The sequence below is a fragment of the Neoarius graeffei genome, chromosome 1, assembly GCF_027579695.1.
Source record: "Neoarius graeffei isolate fNeoGra1 chromosome 1, fNeoGra1.pri, whole genome shotgun sequence".
Classification (NCBI taxonomy): domain Eukaryota; kingdom Metazoa; phylum Chordata; class Actinopteri; order Siluriformes; family Ariidae; genus Neoarius; species Neoarius graeffei.
In genome coordinates this window covers 63,842,953-63,868,586 of record NC_083569.1, presented here as the reverse complement: position 1 = coordinate 63,868,586, position 25,634 = coordinate 63,842,953, and the positions used below count along the sequence as shown (strand labels likewise).

General features: G+C 40.8%; 1 protein-coding gene across 1 annotated transcript; it reads left to right on the top strand.

Annotated features, from left to right (window-relative positions):
• The first annotated feature begins 5,223 nt into the window (after positions 1-5,223).
• Positions 5,224-17,362, top strand: LOC132881801 (probable E3 ubiquitin-protein ligase RNF144A-A). Its single transcript, XM_060914755.1, has 4 exons — positions 5,224-5,314; positions 14,620-14,720; positions 15,942-16,118; positions 16,581-17,362. Exons 1-4 carry the CDS (start codon positions 5,254-5,256, stop codon positions 17,028-17,030), a joined length of 789 nt encoding a protein of 262 aa, XP_060770738.1. The 5' UTR covers positions 5,224-5,253; the 3' UTR covers positions 17,031-17,362.
• The last annotated feature ends 8,272 nt before the right edge of the window (positions 17,363-25,634 follow it).

The window sequence follows — 25,634 nt, the reverse complement described above, 5'->3', positions numbered from 1 at the left end:
TATGGAGGAAAAGGGATGAGCAAAAAGAAAGGAAAAATGAGTGCGGGTCAGAACCGATTGCATGTACACTACCATTCAAAAGTTTGGGGTCCCTTTGAAATTTCCTTATTTTTGAAAGAAAAGCACTGTTCTTTTCAATGAAGATCACTTTAATCAGAAATACACTCTATACATTGCTAATGTGGTAAATGACTATTCTAGCTGCAAATGTGTGGTTTTTGGTGCAATATCTCCATAGGTGTATAGAGGCCCATTTCCAGCAACTCTCACTCCAGTGTTCTAATGGTACAATGTGTTTGCTCATTGCCTCAGAAGGCTAATGGAGGATTAGAAAACCCTTGTACAATCATGTTAACACAGCTGAAAACAGTTTAGCTCTTTAGAGAAGCTATAAAACTGACCTTCCTTTGAGCAGATTGAGTTTCTGGAGCATCACATTTGTGGGGTCAATTAAATGCTCAAAATGGCCAGAAAAATGTCTTGACTATATTTTCTATTCATTTTACAACTTATGGTGGTAAATAAAAGTGTGACTTTTCATGGAAAACACAAAATTGTCTGGGTGACCCCAAACTTTTGAACGGTAGTGTATGTGTCGGGGGAGTTGGCCTGAAGTATCACATGAGGTTTGGTGCATCTGCGATGGAGCGTGTCCGAGTAGGACGATTCGATTCATCACTCCAAAGTTCTACCCATTCATTTCAATGGCATGGAATTTTGCCAAAAAATGGGAATACCGAACGAATGACAAGGGGTAGTGCAACCATTTTAACAAGCACGCCATTCCAGATCGGGCCCTACGTTTCAGCGTTGGAACGGTGTCTCTATCTTGAAAGCCCTAGGAGGAGTAGTGGATCCAAAAAACGGGTGAAACGGAATAAAAATAAAACTTAAGAAGAACAATAGTGTGCTTTTGCAAGCACACTAATTACTATAATTTGGCAAATTTTCCCCATGTTGAGCGATGTTCTTGGGCTAATGCAGCATACTTCCAGCTTCTCCTGATAGACACTCAGCTCTTACCCAGCTCTCACACCCACCGCGTCAAACATTAAAGCACGAGCCTTGAGCATCACTGCGCGCGTGCAGAACGGCACCTTAAAAAATGTGTGTGTGTGTGTGTGTGTGTGTGTGTGTGTGTTTCTTTTAAATAATAACAGCTTAAGTAATTTCTTAGTAAACTACATCAATGATTCTCAAACTTTATGTAGCCAGGGACCCCATAAACTGTAAAATGAATTCCATGGGCCCCCACAGTATAGACTTATTTCATGAAATTTATTTAATTTTTTAAACATTATTTTTTAAAGTCATAGAACTTTCTGGAAATTCCACTGATATAACACTTAGGTCTGAGTTGACCTTTGTACATAGACCCCTAAACTTTGATAATATGACATTGTGATTTCCACCACTGTAAAAAAAAAAAAACGTCATGAACCCCCAGGCTATGATTCACAAACCCCACTTTGAGAACCACTGAACTACAGTATAAAACAAAAGTGAGTACAAATCTGCTCAATATCACTCAGTGTTTTCCACATGCCTTTGTGGGTTTCGTCTAGGCGCTCCACTTTCCTCCCACAGTCCAAAGACGTGGATTAGGTCAACTTGCTACTTTAAATTGCCCATATGTGTGAGTGTGAATGGTTGTTCGTGTCTGTGTTAGCCCTGTGATAGATTGGTGACCTTCCCAGGGTGAACCCCACCTCATGTCTGCCTCATGGGATTGGCTCCAGCTTCCCCATGACCCTGACAGATAAGTGGTATAGATAACAGATGAATGGACTGAATGTTGTTCTTTAAATACAAACAAATAAGGCTGCATCACACAACAACAACAACAACAATAATAATAATAATAATAATAATAATAATAATAATTAGTTGTTGCTAAACACTTTTATTCCATTTTGTGCTAAATAGAACGAAACAATCATGGGTAAACACTTAACTATAAGATAGTGCTTTATTGAATCCCAAGGGGAAATTAGATAAATGATAATACTAAATAATAAATAAATACAAATTAATAAATAAAACATATCCAAACATGCCCACATCGGCCCTTTATGGGAAAGTTGTGAGCAGTGAGGGCCAGGGCTAACCCATACAAAGCCCACATTGACCAAAGGTTTTCTGTGGGAAGCTCAAATCTGGCCAAGGTCAAGGGGAACTTCTAATTTGCCCTTGAGATCAATAAAGTGTTATTTCATTAGTTAAGCATTTACCCAGTAAACATGATTCTTTCATTCTATTACCTTCCTGTTTTAATTAAATTTTCAATTTGATAGTTTATTTGGATTTGTACTCCACAGTTTTACAGTTGTGTGCAAACAATTCACATGTGGTTAAAGTGCATATTTTCAGATTTGCAGATTTTCTTAAACCCACATCCCCCTTACCCAATTTCAGGGCACCTCTAGTGCCAACAGTAAATTAGTCATGTGTAGTACTTTGTTGCATAATCTTTCATGCAATGACAGAGAGCTACTAAAGTCATTAAATTATACAACTGTATAATATACTGGCCAAGGTCAAGGGGAACTTCTAATTTACCCTTTACATTAAATTATACAGTATATTTTACAATATTATTTCAAATGAATTAAACACCATGGCAATTAACAAAGCTTGAGAAGCTTGTGGAAATATTGCTTGTGAGCATGTCAGGAAATAAACAACAGAATAAATGTCTTCAACAACAGAAAAATCTCTCTTTTCTGTTGTTGATTGATTATTGTTTTATTGTATTTGTTCAAATATTGTATTTTATACCTGTGCCTTTGTGTGACTACCTTTCTTCTTTATGACAGTAATCCATTTTTTGCTGCCAATAGATAAGCTTATTTCTAAGCAGCATTCTATGAGTTTTTAACTTGATTTCTGTGTGTGATATAATAAACTATTATTGCATTGTATTGGAATGTACAAGAACATATTATTAAAAGCAGTTCAAAAATAATATAAAAGACAATTAGGTTCTATTGTCAAAACTAATATGATTATTATATATGCCTATCTCCAAGTACAAATAATGTATTATAAGTAACATAACTGAGGATTTATTTATTTTTTATTTTTTGTAATTGGACTAACTGAGGGCGGCACGGTGGTGTAGTGGTTAGCGCTGTCGCCTCACAGCAAGAAGGTCCTGGGTTCGAGCCCCGGCGCCGGCGAGGGCCTTTCTGTGCGGAGTTTGCATGTTCTCCCCGTGTCCGCGTGGGTTTCCTCCGGGTGCTCCGGTTTCCCCCACAGTCCAAAGACATGCAGGTTAGGTTAGCTGGTGACTCTAAATTGACCGTAGGTGTGAATGTGAGTGTGAATGGTTGTCTGTGTCTATTGCCGCTTTTCCACTACAAACGCGGCTGAGCCGTGCCGTGCTGAGTCGAGCTGAGTCGGGCTGAGCGGGGCTGTTGGAGTTGCATTTCGACTACAACCGCGCTGAACCGTGCTGGCTGGAAGTGGGTGGACACATTGGGTGGAGTTAGCGAAAGTGGGTGGACGTCATGTGATGTCGTTAAGCAGCGCAAACAGTGACATCAGTGACAGTGGCGGAACAAGTCAGAGCCGGGCCGGGGGCGGGGCAAATGACCGGGCCCTTTATTAAAGCTTATCATAACATCATTTTAGGCTACAAAATGTCCGCAACTGCGGTGTTTACCAATTTCAACACTACCGGGTGCAACTATGTTATTTAGTACATCAAGTCCTTCAAACGAACATGTAACTCAGAAACAAAAAACATTAGGATACTGTACATGGCTCATAATAAAACATCAATAGCCTATACTGCGCACATTATTTGAAGGGCATACGAATGAGCGCTCAGAGGTTGCAGCAGTGACAGGAAGAGTCAGAAATAAAAGGAGGGCGGTGCAAACCTCACTGAATGCACTGTGTTTACCAATTTCAACACTACGGGGTGCAACTATGTTATTTTGTACATTAAGTCCTTCAAACGAGCATGTAACTCAGAAACAAAAAAACATTCGGCGACATACTGTACATGGCTCATAATAAAACATCAATAGCCTACTGCGCGCATTATTTGAAGGGCATACGGCGAGCCTTGCGCTCCACGAACTCGTCCACGATGCTCTGTATGTCACTGATTCAGTGAGCTTTTAAGCAGTAGTCTCACGACCCGAATAGTAAACAATAAACATGGAGGACATGGAGTCGTTAGTGTTGCTGGTCTTGGTGCTGTGGCTTGACAACGCCAACAGATACTGGCAAGAGCGTATAGATGAGGCGAGGCGCATAAGGCTTCAGAAATTCTCGTAATTCGTAATTCTTCTTCTTCCGGGTTTGCGGTGTTTACAGATCCCAGCGCGCTCGCGGGGCGTGTGTGGGCATGTGAGGACACTCCTCCTCACCAATCAGTGCACAGGGGAGTGTCTGCTCACGCCCCCAGCCTCAGTCAGCACGGTTTGGCTCGCTTCAGCCCTACCCCAAAACGGTGAGAGTTTTAGGGGCTAAGCAGGGCTGAAACGAGCTGAGTCGTGCTGGTTTTTGGTAGTCGAAACGCGAGCCGTGTCGGGCTGAAGTGAGCTGAAGCGAGCTGAAGTGAGCTGAAAAAGGGTAGTGGAAAAGGGCCATAAGTGTCAGCCCTGTGATGACCTGGCGACTTGTCCAGGGTGTACCCCGCCTTTCGCCCGTAGTCAGCTGGGATAGGCTCCAGCTTGCCTGCGACCCTGTAGAAGGATAAAGCGGCTAGAGATAATGTGATGTGACGTGATGTGAATGTGATGTGGACTAACTGAAGTCCAACATGCTACACTTGCCTTCTGAAGAGTGTTTCTGAGCTGTCCATTACAGTGAGAATTCTTCTGCCATCCTTTACGGACACTGTGCTCACCAGTTCTCTCTTTCTTTTTAATAATGTTCCAAACAATGAATTTAAGAACTAATTTACATATTATGTTGTTTGAAAAAGGTTTGTGAATTAAAGAACGTTCTTATACAAACAGATAACGAAGTAACCTATCACTGCAAATGTTCTGGAAACTTACTCGAATGATAGGTTATAACAGCCTATAGACTGCAAAACATTTTTATCGGCGATAGAAAAGGCGTGTATTTTCGGGGTGATTTATTTTCAGGCTGTATTAAATAGGCATAAATACCATTCAACATTTCTTTCACTTTTGAGTCGGCCCCTCCCTAATATTTGTCATGTTGTAAGGCTTTCCAAGAAAACGAAAGTCAGACTGTCGAGCAGGCAGCAGAACTTCAGGAACTGATCTGACAATGACCGAGCAAAAAAAGTGCGAATTCCCCCTGAAATTTGTTAATCGACCGGATGACATTAGTAAGTAGACGATACTATCATTATTTCTTATTTATTCATGATCATCATTATGTTATTTGGGTATTTGAGTTAAAAGTTATAGACAAATATATGCGCAAGTTTTCGTTTCCGCTTCAGGCATATAACTTGTTAGAGTTAGTCATCTCCTATTAGATTAATTCAATTAGAAAATATAAGCACACACCTAATGTTTGTCAGTCCTGGGATGCTATATACATGTAGTTTGAAGCTTTTCTTAAGGTATAACGGAGACAAGGGAACCATTTTCCTGTTTCCTACACACACACACACACACACACACACACACACACACACACACACAGAGTACAATATATATATATATATATATATATATATATATATATATATATATATATATATATATATATATATATATATATATATATATATATCCAGGCACTGCCTAAAAGCAGAACACCTGATGAGTGTATAAACAAAATATTTGCAAGTGTACAAAATCAACCTGAATATAATATTATAGCATATGATAACCATTGAATTGTGTAGTGTATTTTGCGACACAACATGGACACTATGTCATGAGAGATGGAAACAGGACAAAGTAGGGGCCTGCCATGACAGGAGAAGTATGGTGTGAGTCTGGTCATGTCTCACGGGCTTCGGTAGCCATGAAGGATGTCACGGGTCACCCTGAAACGCTGCTGACCAACGGGGCTCTGGTGAAGACAGTACCAGTATGGCTGGTACTGCGCAGCACCTGCAGACAGCTGTGGTCACTTCGACCTGCAAGAGCGGACCCCAATATACCGAGGTTCTGGTCAGTCTGCTTTGCCCTGACCTGCCAGGATGCATGCTATGGTCCCCGTTCCTGCTTCCACAGGAAGGCCACGGGAAGAGAGTGTGGGTCAGGACAAGCATAAGCTTGCCTTACATTAATCCAATCTTTCATGCTGGTACATGAACGAAGACTGAGGACTGATTAACTAAGACTGATTAATTGGTGTGATATAAGTCCTGTGGCGATTGGGGGAGAGGCAACAGGGGCAGGTGGGGACACTGGAAGCCTCTAGCCCCAAACCCATACACATGGCGGTCTGTGTGTGATGGTCATTCTTTGCTCCATAGGCAACAGCAAAGTTCATATCCTACTCAGATGTGACAGCAGCCCTATTTAGGGATGGCACTGCTCTCTCCACTTGGAGAAAGAGGTAGAAAAGGTTCTCTAAACAGAGCTTACCTATTATGACCTGCCTGCTGGCTGCTGCAGGATGGTCATCCATTCTACGGTAGAAACAGAAAGATTAAGTTCAGATGGAAAAATCTGGTTTTTGGATCCTGGAACATTAGGACATTGCAAGATAATGGTCAGACCTTGGAGCACAGGACAGCCATTATCACACAAGTTAGCAAGAAATAAGACTGATATTGCTGCCCTAAGCAAAACTCACTTTACTAGAGAAGCCCACTTGGTAGAGGCTGGTTCCAGCTACACACTCGACTGGAGTGGTAGGCCTGATGGTGAAAAGCACAAAGCTCGAGTCAGATTTGCTATTAAGACATCTCTCACAGATCATCTTGAGGAACTACCCACTGGCTTGGGTGACAGACTGATGAAGCTCTGCCTAACATTATCAAACAGCCAGTGTGCCACCATCATCAGTGCTTATGCCCCAACCATGACTAATTCATACAAGGCCAAAGAGAAGTTCTATAAAGACCTAGTCAGAGTCCTCCAATCAACCCCAAGGAAGGACATACTTATTGTACTTGGTGATTTTAATGCAAGAATTGGGCACAACTATGCAGTTTGTTATCTGGTTATTACCCAGTCTGGCTCTGATCTGATATCGAATCTTCATGCTTGCATGGAACTACCATTTGATCATGCCACACTGACTTGTAATCTTGATTTTCCAAGACCTGCATCATTTAAAGTCCAGAGTGTGCATAGGAGAATTAAACAGATCGACCTGGACTGCTTTGGTAAAGAGTTGTCTACATTGCCATTATTTAACATCAATCCATCTGATGTCGCTTCGCTTGTTACTGAGTACAACACCAGTTTGAGCAATCTTCTTGATAGACATGCTCCAATATGTGAACGTATTATTACAGTAAGACCACATTCACCTTGGTTCTCTGAAGAACTATGTAATCTTAAAGTTAAGAAGCGTCGCTGCGAAAGGAAATGGCAGAATTCAGGCCTAGAAATTCACAGGCAGATCTATAATGATGTTGCTGGCCAGTATTATTCAGCTGTTGAGAAGCACAAGAGTAATTATTACCGTGATAAAATATCAGGTTTTAATCAGAAGCAATTGTTCAAATTCATCGACGAGTTGTTCAAAGTAAAGTCTTCTGTGCCACTTCCTACTCATACATCATCACTTGAGCTTGCCCAGAGGTTCAGTGAATATTTTTCTGGAAAAATTGTTGCTTTTCACAATGACATTAATGATATGCCATCAAAATCTGTCAATCGTGCTATCGTGGAAGAGCAATCACTGTGCAGTTTCTCTGAGTTTACTTCAGTATCCATTGATGATGTCAACAGAATAATTATGGGATCGCCATCTAAGTCTTGCTGTTTGGATCCACTTCCATTCACACTGCTAAAGGAATTTATCAGTAAGCTGTTATCACCCATTACTAAAATCATCAATATGTCATTACAGCAAGGAGAATTTCCATCAAGCCTTAAACATGCTCTAATTACTCCACTACTTAAGAAAGCCTCTCTCAATCCTGAGGATCTCAAGAATTATCGACCAGTCTCCAACTTGTCGTTTCTCTCTAAGACTATTGAGCGTGTTGTGGCGACACAACTTAATGATCATTTGCTTGTGAACAGTCTCCTCTCAAAGATGCAGTCTGCCTACCGTCCTCACCATAGTACTGAAACTGCTTTACTTCGTGTATATAATGACATTAACTTAGCACTTGATCAGCATAAGGAGGTCATTCTGGTCTTACTCGATCTCTCATCCGCTTTTGACACCATAAATCACATTATTTTGATTGAAAGATTGAAATTTCACTTTGGTTTGAATGGTACTGTACTTAAATGGTTCTGTTCTTACTTGTCTAACCGAAGTCAATCTGTTGTCATCAATGGAACTCCATCGGCACCATCTTTTTTGATGTATGGTGTCCCGCAGGGGTCTGTGCTTGGCCCTTTATTGTTTTCTTTATATGTCTCTCCATTGGAGGATATTGTAAATGCACATAATTTACAGACCATGATTTATGCTGATGACACACAGCTGTACTTGGTCACACAGAGCTCTGAAAGATCTACCAGCATCGAAGCTCTTGAATATTGTGCTAGCAACATTGTTCAATGGATGAAGTGCAATAAGCTGCTGTGCAATACAACAAAAACAGAGGTTTTGCATTTTCAGTCACAGTATCTTGCAGTTGATGCCATCCAGTATGTCACCGTTGGTGAATCTGTGAAGGAGCCAATATCTGAAGCGTGTGATCTTGGGGTCATCTTTGATCACCATCTTAAGACGTCTTCCCAGATCAGTAATATATGTAAATCCGCTTCACATTCTCTCAGACGTATTGGTCAGATTAGAAAATATCTTGATACTGCCGCCACGGAAAAGCTTGTACATGCATTCATAACATCCAAGCTGGACTATTGCAACAGTTTGTTTATGGTCTCCCCGACAAGGACTTGTCTAAATTGCAGCGCATCCAAAATGCAGCTGCAAAGATGGTCACTTTGAAGAAGAAATATGACCACATCACACCTGTCTTATGCTCACTTCATTGGCTGACAGTGAAGAAGAGAATAATATTCAAGATCTTGTTGATGACCTTCAAAGTACTCAATGGATTGGCGCCATCATACCTCAGTGATCTACTGGTGGTGAAGAACCCACTACGGTCACTACGCTCTAACAGTAATAACATCATCGTTCTTTCTACACCATGTTACAGAACCGATACTTATGGAAAGCGTGCGTTCGCTTCATGTGCACCGAGATTGTGGAATCAACTTCCAAAGGCCTTAAAAGAATCAACTGACATTAATGACTTTAAAAAAGGACTTAAGACTTATCTTTTCGATTTACATATCTCATCCTTTTAGTTTTGATTTTTGAACTTTTAAGTCTTGATTTTTTTTCTCTTTGATAATGTTTTTATGTAAGTGAGTTTTTATGGACATTAGATATTTAATTATTTGTTATTGTTATTTTACATATATTATTGTAAGGGCATTGAGATTCTTATGGAATGCACATAGAAATAAATTATTATTATTATTAAAGTGATTGGCCACCACAGTGTCAGAAACGAGAATTCAAACGTCACTCTTCTACTCACGATATGTTCAGCAAATGAACTGGTGATCATGAAGACCATTTTCCAGCAGGTCAATTACCACAAGCCTACTTGGATGCATCCGAGATCAAAGCACTGGCATTTGTTGGACTATGTCATCATACAGCAGTGCAACTGGCATGATGTGACCCACACCAAGGCCATCAGAAGTTCTATACAGTGCTTGGACCACAACCTAGTCAGAAGCAAGATGAAGCTCCAGCAGAAAAATCCTATATATAGGATACAAGCAGTCATTCACAAGAAAGTGGATGTTGGCAAACTGAAAGGCCCTATTATCCCCTTCAGACACAAGGAAGTAGCAAACAACCCTAGCAGATCATATGAACTATGGTCCACAGTCTCACAGATTTCCCCAGGAATGATGGCATTGCCCCTGAGGTCTTCTGTGATGGAGGAGAAAAGCTTAAGCAACTTCTAACATGCATGTTCCAAATCATATGAGATGAGGGACAAGTCCCACAGGACTTCAAAGATGCCATAATAGTGCTGCTGTACAAATGGAAAGGCAACCAAGCTCAGTGTGACAATTATAGAGAAATATACCTGTTGTCAATTGCCAGGAAGATACTTTCACACATTATCCTGAACAGGCTAATGTCCAGTATCGCCAAGGACATAATCCCTGAAAGCCAGTGTGGTTTTTGACCAGGGAGAGGTACTGTGGACATGATATTTACCATACGACAAATAGAGGAGAAATGCTGAAAATAGAACATGGATCTGTACATGGTTTTTGTTGGCCTAACAAAGGCATTCGACTCAGTCAGCAGAGATAGCCTATGGAAATTTCTATGCAAGACCAGTTGTCTAGCAAAGATTATCAGCATCATACACTCTTTCCATGAGGGAATGAAGGCTTGAGTACAAGAAAACTCTGGTATGTCAGAACCATTCTCAGTCACTAATGGCACAAAACGGTTGTGTTATGACCCCACTCTTATTTATCATCGTCCTTTCATTGATGCTGTATGACACATTCCACAACTGTACTAAGGGTGTCTTCATCCACTTCCAGACAGGTAACCTGTTCAGTCTTCAGGGTCTAAAGGCTGTCACATGGGTGTCCGAATTCCTTGTGCAAGAACTACTGTTTGCTGATGATTGTGCGTTCATTGCCCACACAGAAGCTAACATCCAGAGTATCATAGACAGATCTGCAACTGCCATCAGGCGCTTCGGCTTAACTATTAGTCTAAAAAAGACAGAACTCATGCTGCAGCCAAGAGCTGCCTCGGCCTACACCCCACCTACTGTGACCACTGAGGGAACAGCTCTGGAAGTGGTTGATAAATTTTGCTACTTAGGTGGCATATTGTCACAGAATGCAACGATTGATGATGAGATCTCAGCTAGATTGGGTAAGGCAAGCACTGCCTTTGGCAAACTGCCACAGCGGCTGTGGAGCGATCATGGCATCAGATTCTCAACTAAGATCCATGTTTATTGAGCTGTCATGCTCTCCACCTTGCTCTGCAGCAGTGATTCCTGGACCCCTTATAGATGCCTGAAACTCAGAAACTGGATCAATTCCATCTTAGATGTCTCAGGAAGATAGCAAAGGTCAACTAGAAGGATAAAATTCCTGACACAGAAGTACTTGAGCACTGTAAAATACAGGGCATAGAATACCATATTATCCAATTTCAGCTCAGGTGGGCAGGACACTCTGTCTGCATAGAAGACATGCGAATCCCAAAACTTCTTCTTTTTGGTGAATTGAAGGAGGGCCGGGCAGCACGGTGGTGTAGTGGTTAGCACTGTTGCCTCACAGCAAGAAGGTTCTGGGTTCAAGCCCAGTGGCCAACGGGGGCCTTTCTGTGTGGAGTTTGCATGTTCTCCCCGTGTCTGCATGGGTTTCCTCTGGGTGCTCTGGTTTCCCCCACAGTCCAAGCACTGGCCCCGAACCAGCCCTGGAACTGCTTTGGTGGAAAAGGGGCATGGGTGCTCTGGTTTCCCCCACAGTCCAAAGGCATGTAGGTTAGGCTAATTGGTGGCTCTAAATTGACCATAGGTGTGAATGAAAGTGTGAATGGTTATTTGTCTCTATCTGTCAGCCCTGTGATGACCTGGTGACTTGTCCAGGGTATATCCCGCCTCTCGCCCATAGTCAGCTGGGATAGGCTCTAGCTTGCCTGCAACCGTTCACAGGATAAGCGGTTACAGATGATGGATGGATGGATGATGAAGGAGGGCCAGAGAAACAGGGGCGGACAAAGGAAAAGATATAAAGACATTTTAAAAGCAAGTTTGAAATCTTGCACCATAAATCCAGATATATGGGAGGCTTCAGCTGAAAACAGAACTATATGGCATAAACTCTGTGCTAAGGGACTGTCTGCCTTTGAGGAAAACCACATCCAACAGAAGGATAAACATCGGCATTGAAAGAGTCGCATCCAGTCACAATCTACTGGAGCCACGGTGGCACAATGAAAATGTGGCAACTGCTGGCGTATTTGTCTGTCTCACATTGGTATGGTTAGCCACAGAAAAACACATAAGTAGCTAGTCACTCTTCCAGCGGCAAGATCTGCCTTCAGAGACAGTTCAATCCACACATTTCACGTCAATAAATCGTTGCCTTGACTTACGGCAGTCATACCAGGCTTGTAGTACTTGAGTCCAGGACTCGGACTCGTGTCCTAATTTTAAGGACTCATGACTCAACTTGGACTTGAGCACTGTTGACTCGGACTTGGACTAGGACTTATGCATGAATTGCATTAGGACTCGGAAATTGAAGATGAGGACTCTGAGTTTTTCTTTATTTTTTGTAACATGCCATAATAATTTGGCATAAGATATTTATATCTACATTAATTTTTATACTAATTTCGTGCAAGAGTGTCACACCTGCATGCCTTGGTGTGTGCATCAGATAGACTCTCTCGCGCGTGCCACAGATGACTTGCACCTGCACAGGATTAAGGCGCAATCAGCACGTGGATATAAAAACTGTGAAAACATACTTACTTTGTGAATTATTGAGTATATATATAAAATTCAACCTCCTTAGGTACACACAGATCAAAACCTCTCTTGCACATGCTCTCTCTCTCTCACACACACACACACACACACACACACACACACACACACACACACACACACACACACACACACACACACAACATTAGAGGTCGAGAAATTTGTCTCATTTATGACACTAAATTAGATAATCACTCACCTAATGTAGTTAAATTTGATGAAAATGTAGTGAAATCAATGTGACATTCTGATATCCATACATGAGTCCAGACCATATTGAAATATATTCATAATGATTTTCGTATATTTATTTAATAATTAACTCAATGCACTTGCAATGTACAAGAAAAATAATTGAACACTGGCAGCACGTTCAACACCAGTTTCCCCCAGTGACTGTGAGTCCCTCGGAGGCGCATGCGCAGTCTGTGTTTTCGGCTGTGAGTCGCTCTTTGTTTTGAACGAGTAGTCCGGGTCTTTCATAAATTCCAAGCAACCTAAACGACTACTTTGGCTATGATATTGTTCAGTAAAACCATGTTAGCTTGATGATGGATCTTCGGAGGTAATTAAAGACACTTTTGGCTTTAAGAGGCTTTTGGGAAACCCACCCCTGGATTGTTTACCTGTCTTCACTTGTATTAATAAACACACCTTCTGCACTTACATCCATCTCCCAATCATCTCTGACACAGTCCTTCGCATTCCCTGATAAAGATAACGCACATTCACCTGTTCAAATGTCATGTTCAGGAACAAACTAATGTTAATGGCACTAAAATAGCCACTGTCTAGATGTGGTTGGAGTGTTGGATTCGATTCGGACTCAACTCGGATCAATAGTGGACTTGACTCAGACTCGACTCAAAATTCTTTTTAATGACTTGGACTTGACTCAGACTTGAACACTGGGGACTCGAGACTGGACTCAGACTCGAGGTTTAGTGACTCAACTACAACACTGAGTCATACCAATAATAAGATACTCACTGCAGTTATGAATACATGTTTATTCCTTTCTTTGACACTGCATGCCATGCGCCAGAACCAACACATTTATTATGGTGTGACTCTGCTGGGTGCCTGGGGGACAGCAGTGAACCAGCGCTTTCACTTTACATCATTACTACATAGTTATGATCGAATATCGGACGTGATATATCAAACAGTTGTCCGGTTATATCTTTCACATCCACGTGCTTTGGAGCTTGAAGCATGCAGTGCGTGCCACAGACTGCAACGTGCACGCGCGCCATTAGGAGTAATTAGCATACACCTGTTTCTGATTAGAGCGCAATCACAGCACATACATATAATGACTCCCAGTAACACACAGACTTTGCGAAAGCCTTGTATTTTGGATCACTTTTCTGGTTTTGACCCTGATTATGTTTTTGGACTGTGAGTATTGTATTACCTCTGATATCCTGTCTGTGCCTCACGCGACCATTGCCTGTCTTTCAACTTTGCCTTTGTCGACATTTTGGATCTGTTTGCTCACATGTTTTTAATAAAACACTCCCTGCACTTACATCCGTTTATCACCCTTACATGACAGAAACTGTCAATTGTCCAACAAGTTGGTGGACTAATAAAACTGTTTTAACTAGTTTTATATAAAACATCAATATTTTCCATAAAAAGTGTTAGTAAATAATCCCATGTTATATTTAAAAAAAAAATTAAATTAAAAATCAGTGCTGGATAAAAGCCCATTTATCTTATATAAATAAAGATACAATTATTTTTTGTCCGGTGGTCAAGTTTTTATGAGACATATTGCCTTGCGCTTATGATCAAGTTAACTGTGGTGGTACATGGTCGTCGTATGGTCAAGCCATCAAAAATCAAGTCGATGCATTAGCATATTCTCTTAAGTAAAAAATAAAAATAAGTAAAAATAAGTGTGTGTGTGATGGATTTGTTAATTATCTATCTATTAGCACCATCTTCAATAAGCTTTTATGTGTCCTCCTCAGCCCTTGATGATGATCCCACCATACAGAGACTAGAGATGTCCTGTGGACACGTTGTCTCACCAGAATCTCTCACAGCCTATTGCCGCAGTCTACTGGATGAGGTGGGCTATTAAATTAGTCATTCCTATATATAGGAACATCAGGCCATTGCAATGCACACATTCATTCACACTTAATGGCAATTTAGAGGAGCCAATCGAGTAAACAGCATGTTTTTCGAAGATGGTTGGAAATTGGAGAAACTGAAGGAAATCCATGCAAGAAGAACATGTGAAAGACTGCATGTATAATTATTTACCTCGGAACTACAGAATTTCACTTTTGGTAAGAACTGCACCTGTACACCTGCTCATTTATGCAGTTATCCAACCATTCAATCATGTGGCAGCAGCATAGTGCATAAAATCATGCAGATGCAGGTCAAGAGCTTCAGGCAATTTTCACATCATACATCAGAATAAGGGAAAAAGTGAACTCTGTATCTTTGATTATGGTGTGGATGTTGGTGTTGGTACCCAGTGGGCTGGTTTGAGAAACTGCTGATCTCCTTGGATTATCACACACAGCAGAGTTTACACAGAATGGTGCAAAAAACCAAAACAACAACAAAAAAAAACCATCCAATGTGGGGAAGGTCTGCAGGCTGAAACATGTTGATGAGCGACATCAGAGGAGAATGAGCAGACAAGTCTGAGCTGACAGGAAGGCTAAAGTAACTCAAATAATCACTCTTTACAACCAAGGTGAGCAGAAAAGCATCTCAGCATGCACAAAACATTTAATCTTGAGGTAGATGGACTACAACAGCAAAAGAGCACATCAGGTTCCACTCCTATTAGCTAAGGACAAGTGTCTCAGGCTATCATGAGCACAGACTCATCAAAACTGTGCAGTTCAAGATAAGGAAAAAAATCTCTTTTTTCCAGTCTTTAATTCTGTACATAAATGACAATTATACATGCAGAGTTTTACATATTATTCCTCTGTCTGCATGAATTTCCTCCAGTTTCCAGCCATCTCCTGAAAACAAACAGTTTACTTGTCTGGCTATTCTAAATTGTCACTAGGTGTGAATGAGTGTGGGAATTGCATATGGATGCATTCCAATGGACTAGTGTCCTGTCCAGGGTGTATTCCCATATCATGAACAGCAATTCCAGGATAGAATCCCAATCCACTGTGACCCTGACTGGCATAAACTAGTGACTAAAATGAATAAATTAATAATTTATTTAATTTATTTGTAATGGACAAATAAAATATACTATCATTATCAATAGATATTTTACGTGCCTGGTTATAGCTTAGTTTTATGAATTCAGGGCCAGTACAAGTTCTTCTGTCCAGCAATAAAAGATGGAACAAATACAAAGAGGTGTGAGGCTGAGTGGACGTACATGGAAGTGCGGAGAATTGCTTTACTGACTCAAGAGGAGCAGAGCAACTTTGAGGAGACTATGGCTGTACTGGCCGCAGCTAAGTATTGTGAATTCAACCAAGTAAGTATTTGCAAAAGGAAGTACAGTGCGATACAGTAATAAAATTGAGTGGAAACTAAGGCTTCAATTGATAGTGGCATGAATTATGAAACTGTAAGGCTGGAAGGTGAAGAAAAGTAGGAATAGAGTTCAAGGGTTACTGTGAAGGGGATGGTGAAATTGAGATACCATAGGAAGTAAGTTAGGTGGGAGAAGATGAAATTTGGCAATGTTTTTCTCCTAACTTTTAATTTATTTTTAGGGTATGAAGTCAGTTATTTGTTTGTCTTTGCATAATGTTTGGTAGGTGATCAGAGATTGGCAGGTGCTCAGATTAAACTGAAGTTTAATGTTAATAAATCACATTTGCTAGTTTTTGCTAGTTGACCTGCTCAAATGTCTATCCTGATCTCCCTCCAGCAATCTAAATAATTAAAGAGATATGTTATGCTAATTATATATATCTGTCTTTTTCTTTTTAAGTGTCCAGGTTGCAAATCATATGTAGAGAGGCAGAATTTGACCAATCTGTGTGTACACTGCATCATCTGTACAGCAGCTACTGGTAAGAGGTTTGAGTTCTGCTGGCAGTGTCTGAAGACCTGGAAAGGGCCAGCACCTCGCTCGGAGAAGTGTGACAACAGTGGCTGTGTTAACCACACACTTGAGAAGCTGTTAAAATGTGCTGATACGATCCTTCCTGAGGTTCAAAACCTAAAATGCCCTTCATTGCGAGCTTGTCCTACATGTGGAAACCTGGTGGAGCATGACACAACAGGGTGCAAGAATATTATATGTAATCGATGCCAGATTGAATTCTGCTTTTCTTGCTTAAAGATCACTGCTGAATGCCTACAAACAAGCTCATACTATACACCTTGCATAAATGGTGTAGCACCTCGCCAAACATCCATTCCAACCTGGAGAAAATAGGCTACTAAAACCTGGGTATATTATAAGTCCAAGTGGCCCAACATTATCTTTAGCCTTTTTTCAAGTTCTTTAACATTTATATTGGCCCAGCTTATAACTGAATAATATTGTGTAATAGATTGAACATTCAGTATGATTAAAAATAAATCACATATGTCTTGACAATTTTCCACAAGCTATATTAATAAGTACTGTATGTGTTTGTCTTTATAGTTTTATAATATCTTAGCACAAAGATGTTAGTCTGATTCCCCCCCCCCCCCCCCATGTTGGTAATTATTTCTAATCATACAGTATATTGGATAAAACATAGAAAACAACATAAAATTGTACTGTTGATTCTTAAAATATAATAAAGATTGCTTGTTACTAGCTTACTTGTTGATTGTTGGTGTAAAAAGGATTGTTAACAACACATGCTATATTTTCTGAACTTTAACTTTGGTGCTGTTGCTTATTATGCAAAGTACAAATTATTTTTTTTATTCTATTTTATTTTTTATACAACATACCCACACTGGGAGGGGCATCTATACATTATTAATTAACTCTTAATATTTACAAATTATTAAGGCAAGCAGAAATGACCAAATGATGGACAAATCAAACCCTGCATTCTCAAAAAAGCTGGGAGGCACGCAGCTACAATAGATGTGAAAGATTATATGCCAGCAGTTGCTAGGTCTTTTGTTATTATACAAACATATGATGAAATAAGGGCGGCACGGTGGTGTAGTGGTTAGCGCTGTCGCCTCACAGCAAGAAGGTCCTGGGTTCGAGCCCCGTGGCCGGCGAGGGCCTTTCTGTGTGGAGTTTGCATGTTCTCCCCGTGTCCACGTGGGTTTCCTCCGGGTGCTCCGGTTTCCCCCACAGTCCAAAGACATGCAGGTTAGGTTAACTGGTGACTCTAAATTGACCGTAGGTGTGAATGTGAGTGTGAATGGTTGTCTGTGTCTATGTGTCAGCCCTGTGATGACCTGGCGACTTGTCCAGGGTGTACCCCGCCTCTCGCCCGTAGTCAGCTGGGATAGGCTCCAGCTTGCCTGCGACCCTGTAGAAGGATAAAGCGGCTAGAGATAATGAGATGAGATGAGATGATGAAATAAAATACTTGGTATAGTATATGTTTTCTCAAAGGGCTAATAAAATTTGAAGACGTGGCATATTGACAAGATGTTAACACTCTGTAACTTTCAGTTTTGCTTTGGCACACCTTTTACAGTAATCATCTGTAACCATGCCATTCAGATAACATCAGCTGACAAGTGGAATTTCCCTCAGTCAAATGTCATGATGTGAAGTTTCTGTCCTTTAACAGGTAGTATTGTAAAGCCATGATTAAAGAAATGACCTGCATCATGATGTATACACATTCCTGGTTAAAATTTGCCTTTACTGATAATAAAACCAAATTAATTCTACAGGTCGACAGCACATGTAAATAAAAAATGTATTGTGGTACATTTAATTATTTCAGTTGGTTGTAAATGGCTAAAATTATGTAATCATGTAATCATCACACTTAACTAAGTGTGAATTAAGTGAAATAATGAATAACATGAATACTTTTACTTAATTGTCATTTCCTAAAAAGTTTATTTGTGGGCAGTATGGTGGTGCAGTGGTCAGTACTTTCATGTCACAGCAAGCAAGTTCTGGGTTGGAACCTGTCGGTCGACTGGAGGCCTTTCTGTGTGGAGTTTGCATGTTCACAAATTGACAGCTCAGCCTAGAAGTTGTTGGTGCAAAGCAAAAATAACTGCAAATTACTGTCTTTCCTCTTTCAGTGTATTGGCTTTTCCACAAGGCTAATTTTGTTCAACCCCAATTCCAAAAAAGTTGGGACACTGTGTAAAATATCAATAAAAGCAGAATGAAATGATTTGCAAATCCTTTTTGACCTATACTCAATTGAATACAATACAAAGACAAGATATTTAATGTTCAAACTGATAAACTTTATTACTTTTTATAAATATACACTCATTCTGAATTTGATGCCTGCAATACATTCCAAAAAAGGTAGGACAGGGGCAAGTTTATTACTGTGTTACATCACGTTTTCTTTTTACAACACCCAGTAATCATTTGGGAATTGAAGGCATTAATTGTTGAAGTTTTGAAAGTGATTTTTTTCCCATTCCTGCCTGATTTACGACTTCAGTTGCTGAACTGTCCGAGGTCTCCATTGTCATGTTTTGCACTTAATAATGTGCCATGTATTTCAATGGGAGGCAGGCAGGCCAGTTTAGCAGCCCCAGTCGCATTCTTACTTCAAAGCCATACTGCTGTAACACGTGCAGAATGTGGCTTGGCATTGTCTTAAGCCTCTCTCACAACCCGCCGTAAGTGTTCTGGACACGCAAGGGGCGCAGAGTTTGGTAGCTCGCAGCCATGCCGCAGGGTTGCGGTGAACCCGGGGGAAAGTTTGGGGGAGGAGTACAGGCAAAGTACTTGTCAAGCACAGGTTGCATGGCTGACTTCCTCGAGGTGTGGGAAAAAATTGCACCATTAGCCCATGGAAAGCGTATATCTGATGCACGTGATCAGTGCGTGTCCAGTGAGTGTGGAGCGTGTGAGACTTGCATTTTACCAGTTTCCTGTGCTACGAGTTCGGGCTGCACTTGTGAAGCATGTGTGATGCATGTGATTAGCACATTACAATCACTCATAACTTGTGTGTGACGCAAGCCAGGAGTGGGTATAAAACCAGCGTGTCTGCAGCATTCTGCATCTGTCTTTCAGCTGAAGAACATTGGATATTTTGTGGGAAAATTAAAAAAAAAATTTCAGTTTAAAGTTGAGAAAATGGGACCCAAGAAGAAGCGAGCAAAAGTGAAGTAACCCAGCCTGAAACAGCAGAGGGGGAGGAGGAGAAAGAATTTGATGATGATGGTAGCAGCACCGGCGAGCCCTGCAAGGACAGGGAGAAGTATGCCTTCAAGCTGGCAGAAGGCACAGCACCCCGCCAGAGGGATTTCCATAGGTAAATACACATGCTTTAAACATTAATTTCAGTATCTATATGCTTATGTAATTAATATTATACCGTATATGCTGATTTTTATGTATGTTTCAGTTAACGATGCCCAGAAGTGCAATCCCATCATCGCTGTCAGGCCATTGTGCCATGCTCAGTGATAAGGACAAGGACATCCTGACACCCCGTCCCACCACTCAGCAGGAGCAGGACAGTAGCTCAGAGTCAAAGTGTGTTTCAGTGCTCAAACTGTTGGGCTATTTAGTTGGGATTTTTTTTACAATGTAATAAAATGCATTATTCCCTTATACTCATGTTTTATTATTTGATATTTGCATGGTAAATTAAACATATACTCGAATAAAAACAGCAAATGAGGTGGTCTTCTTCCTTTCTACAATGCTACATGATCAGTTCCTTGGTTCCTCCTCAATATATATACCCAGAGTCTTTCCCCTCGTGTCACGTGCAGGTCACGTGTGCTGCGTGCAGGTTGCGTGCGCTGCGGGCACGCCACACATAGGGGTAGAAAGTGAGATGTACCTCTGTCTTGCGCGCTGCACAAATTGCAAGTGTGGAATACTTGTGTAGTACTTCTGAGGCACGTCACTCATACACTGACCGTGTGTCACTCATGAGTCTTACTGTCATTGCAAAAAGCCCCTACTAGCTGCACTGCTGACTTGGTTCAGGCGCACAAAAGGAGTACGGGTCCCGTACGTAGTGTATGCGTTCTTGATTTGTCGCAAGACCCGTAGAATTTGCATGTGCAGGACCAAAAGTCTCCATGGGCAGTCTGCAACCTTCTACGGCGCTGAACACATGCAAGTGTTGCGCAAGTCTCAAGCACGGTTTTGTCAATTTTTTTTTTTACCGTAGACCGCCCGTAGCAGCACGTACAGCGGGTTGTGAGTGAGGCTTAAGACAATTTACAGAGAAATGCAGCAAAACAATTACATAATTACTCAAAGTCCCTAATTACTTTTTATGCATTCATATTTAGTTTAATCCCTTTTCCAAAATTCTTTATGTAACTATTGTCTTATTCTTAACCCTGCATATACTCAGAATACATATTTTGTAAAGCACAAGTCCATTATTATTGACAATGGCGTACTCATTGCTATGTAAGAAAGAGGTTTATCAATGTTGAATAAACTTTTGGAAGAAAGTAAATAACATAAGTTCTCCTAACAGTGGTTTTGGTGATTGTGATAGAATTGTCCCTGATATTTGATGTGCAGGAGCCATTTATGATTTAGTGACACCTGTTGGTAACAAGATGACCTTGTGCTCCTTCAGTGGCACACAAAACATTAAATGATTCTTCTTCTTCCTTGTCCAGCACTATTGCCAGGCCAGGGTCCATGTGGACACAACTGATCCACATATCATATTATTTGGAGCACAGTTTTACACCAGATGCCCTTCCTGCCACCACCCTCCCAGTTCTGGGCTTGGGATGCACACCTATGGGCAATTTAGAGTAGCCAGTTAGCCTACAGTGTCTTGCAAAATTATTCATCCCCCTTTGTGTTTGTCCTGTTTTGTTGCATTACAAGCTGGAATTAAAATGGATTTTTGGAGGGTTAGTACCATTTGATTTACACAATATGCCTACAACTTTAAAGGTGAAAATTGTTGTTTTATTGTGACACAAAAATAATTAAGATGAAAAAACAGAAATCTGGAGTGTGCATAGGTATCCCCCTCCCCCCCAAAAAAGTCAATACTTTGTAGAGCCTTTTGCTGCAATTACAGCTGCAAGTCTCTTGCAGTATGTCTCTATTAGCTTAGCACATCTAGCCAGTCTCCAACTCCTTCAAGTTAGATGGGCTGTGTTGGTGTACAGCAATCTTTAAGTTATGCCACAGATTCTTAATTGGATTGAAGTCTGGGCTTTGATTAGGCCATTCCAAGATATTTAAATGTTTTCCTTTAAACCAGTCCACTACAGCTTTAGCAGTATGTTTAGGGTCGTTGTCCTGCTGGAACTTGAACCTTCGTCCCAGTCTCAAACCTCTGGCTGACTCAAACAGTTCCTCCAGAATTGCCCTGTATTTAGTGCCATCCATCTTTCTTTCAGTCCTGACCACCTTTCTCGTCCCTGCAGATGAAAAATATCCCCATAGCAGCACCACCATGCTTCACTGTAGGAATGGTGTTCTCAGGGTGTTGGGTTTGTGCCACACATGCCATTTCCCACGATGGCCAAAAAGATCAATTTTAGTCTCATTTGACCAGAGAATCTTCTTCCATGTGTTTGGGGAGTCTGTCACATGCTGTTGGGCAAACTCCAAACATGTTTTTTCAGCAATGGCTTTTTTCTGGCCACTCTTCCATAAAGCCCTGCTCTGTGGAGTGTATGGCTTAACCCTTTGATGCAAAACATGGGTCAAAAGTGACCCGGCTGAGTTTTTATCTTCTATATCTTTGCAATAAATTAATTCCATCATTCAGTATTCAAGGTATTCCTCAATTAACTTGTTTTTGATCATCATACATCCTTATTTTATTTTTTCCTTTCTTACTTTTTGAATAAAAACCCTTTTTGTATCACTACCCTTCTAATGCACAGCATGGGTCAAAAACGGCCTGCATTCATTTTCCAGGTTATTTCATGTATGGCTGTTTCTATGATATACTTTTGAAATCAATTCATTTTGTCATTTACTTTTCCAAATATGCAGTAAATATCTTGTTTTTGTTTAGCACAAATCATCATTTTTATTTTTCCTTTCTTAAGTTATGAACAAGCACAGCTTTTGTAATTCTACATCAAGTTTACACACATGGGTCAGAAACGACCCGCATGCATTTACTACAGCGTTTGGTGGGAACTGTGAATTGTGCTTGTGTGGTGGTGTTTACAACCCCGATTCCAAAAAAGTTGGGACAAAGTACAAATTGTAAATAAAAACGGAATGCAATGATGTGGAAGTTTCAAAATTCCATATTTTATTCAGAATAGAACATAGATGACATATCAAATGTTTAAACTGAGAAAATGTATCATTTAAAGAGAAAAATTAGGTGATTTTAAATTTCATGACGACAACACATCTCAAAAAAGTTGGGACAAGGCCATGTTTACCACAGTGAGACATCCCCTTTTCTCTTTACAACAAACGTCTGGGGACTGAGGAGACAAGTTGCTCAAGTTTAGGGATAGGAATGTTAACCCATTCTTGTCTAATGTAGGATTCTAGTTGCTCAACTGTCTTAGGTCTTTTTTGTCGTATCTTCCATTTTATGATGCACCAAATGTTTTCTATGGGTGAAAGATCTGGACTGCAGGCTGGCCAGTTCAGTACCCGGACCCTTCTTCTACGTAGCCATGATGCTGTAATTGATGCAGTATGTGGTTTGGCATCGTCATGTTGGAAAATGCAAGGTCTTCCCTGAAAGAGACATCGTCTGGATGGGAGCATATGTTGCTCTAGAACCTGGATATACCTTTCAGCATTGATGGTGTCTTTCCAGATGTGTAAGCTGCCCATGCCACACGCACTAATGCAACCCCATACCATCAGAGATGCAGGCTTCTGAACTGAGCGCTGATAACAACTTGGGTCGTCCTTCTCCTCTTTAGTCCAAATGACACGGCGTCCCTGATTTCCATAAAGAACTTCAAATTTTGATTCATCTGACCACAGAACAGTTTTCCACTTTGCCACAGTCCATTTTAAATGAGCCTTGGCCCAGAGAAGACGTCTGCGCTTCTGGATCATGTTTAGATACAGCTTCTTCTTTGAACTATAGAGTTTTAGCTGGCAACGGCGGATGGCACGGTGAATTGTGTTCACAGATAATGTTCTCTGGAAATATTCCTGAGCCCATTTTGTGATTTCCAATGCAGAAGCATGCCTGTATGTGATGCAGTGCCGTCTAAGGGCCCGAAGATCACAGGCACCCAGTATGGTTTTCCGGCCTTGACCCTTACGCACATACTTCCAGATTCTCTGAATCTTTTGATGATATTATGCACTGTAGATGATGATATGTTCAAACTCTTTGCAATTTTACACTGTCGAACTCCTTTCTGATATTGCTCCACTATTTGTTGGCGCAGAATTAGGGGGATTGGTGATCCTCTTCCCACCTTTACTTCTGAGAGCCGCTGCCACTCCAAGATGCTCTTTTTATATCCAGTCATGTGAATGACCTATTGCCAATTGACCTAAGGAGTTGCAACTTGGTCCTCCAGCTGTTCCTTTTTCGTACCTTTAACTTTTCCAGCCTCTTATTGCCCCTGTCCCAACTTTTTTGAGATGTGTTGCTGTCATGAAATTTCAAATGAGCCAATATTTGGCATGAAATTTCAAAATGTCTCACTTTCGACATTTGATATGTTGTCTATGTTCTATTGTGAATACAATATCAGTTTTTGAGATTTGTAAATTATTGCATTCCGTTTTTATTTACAATTTGTACTTTGTCCCAACTTTTTTGGAATCGGAGTTGTACATTAGACCATATCCATATTGTTGTCGTTGCGGATGCACTGTCCGTGCACATTAAAACGCCGGGAAACGACTCCACAGGCGGAACAGTTTGAATCTGCCAGGGCCCACGTACAGTGGTGCTTGAAAGTTTGTGAACCCTTTAGAATTTTCTATATTTCTGCATAAATATGACCTAAAACATCATCAGAGTTTCACACAAGTCCTAAAAGTAGATAAAGAGAACCCAGTTAAACAAATGAGAAAAAAATATTATACTTGGTCATTTATTTATTGAGGAAAATGATCCAATATTACATATCTGTGAGTGGCAAAAGTATGTGAACCTCTCGGATTAGCAGTTAATTTGAAGGTGAAATTAGAGTCAGGCGTTTTCAGTCAATGGGATGACAATCAGGTGTGAGTGGGCACCCTGCTTTATTTAAAGAACAGGGATCTATCAAAGTCTGATCTTCACAACACATGTTTGTGGAAGTGTATCATGGCACGAACAAAGGAGATTTCTGAGGACCTCAGAAAAAGCATTGTTGATGCTCATCAGGCTAGAAAAGGTTACAAAACCATCTCTAAAGAGTTTGGACTCGAGCAATCCACAGTCAGACAGATTGTGTACAAATGGAGGAAATTCAAGACCATTGTTACCCTCCCCAGGAGTGGTCGACCAACAAAGATCACTCCAAGAGCAAGGCGTGTAATAGTCAGCGAGGTCACAAAGGACCCCAGGGTAACTTCTAAACAAGTGAAGTCCTCTCTCACATTGGCTAATGTTAATGTTCATGAGTTGACCATCAGGAGAACACTGAACAACAATTGTGTGCATGGCAGGGTTGCAAGGAGAAAACCACTGCTCTCCAAAAAGAACACTGCTGCTCATCTGCAGTTTGCTAAAGACATGTGGACAAGCCAGATGTTAGGACTAGGACTGTTTTGGCCTCTAGAGGCCGCTGTTATTTCCTTTTCATGTCATGTTTATTTTGGCCTCTAGAGGCCGCCACTGTTCCTGTGTTTTGTGTTTGTGTTAATTGCCTAATTATCTTCACCTGTGTCCTTAATTAGTTTGTCTATTTATACCCCTGAGTTCAGTCCTCTTGTCACGGAGTCTTTGTGCTGTTATGTTTATCTCCAGTTTCCTTTGTACTGTGTTTTTTGATCTTCTTAGCT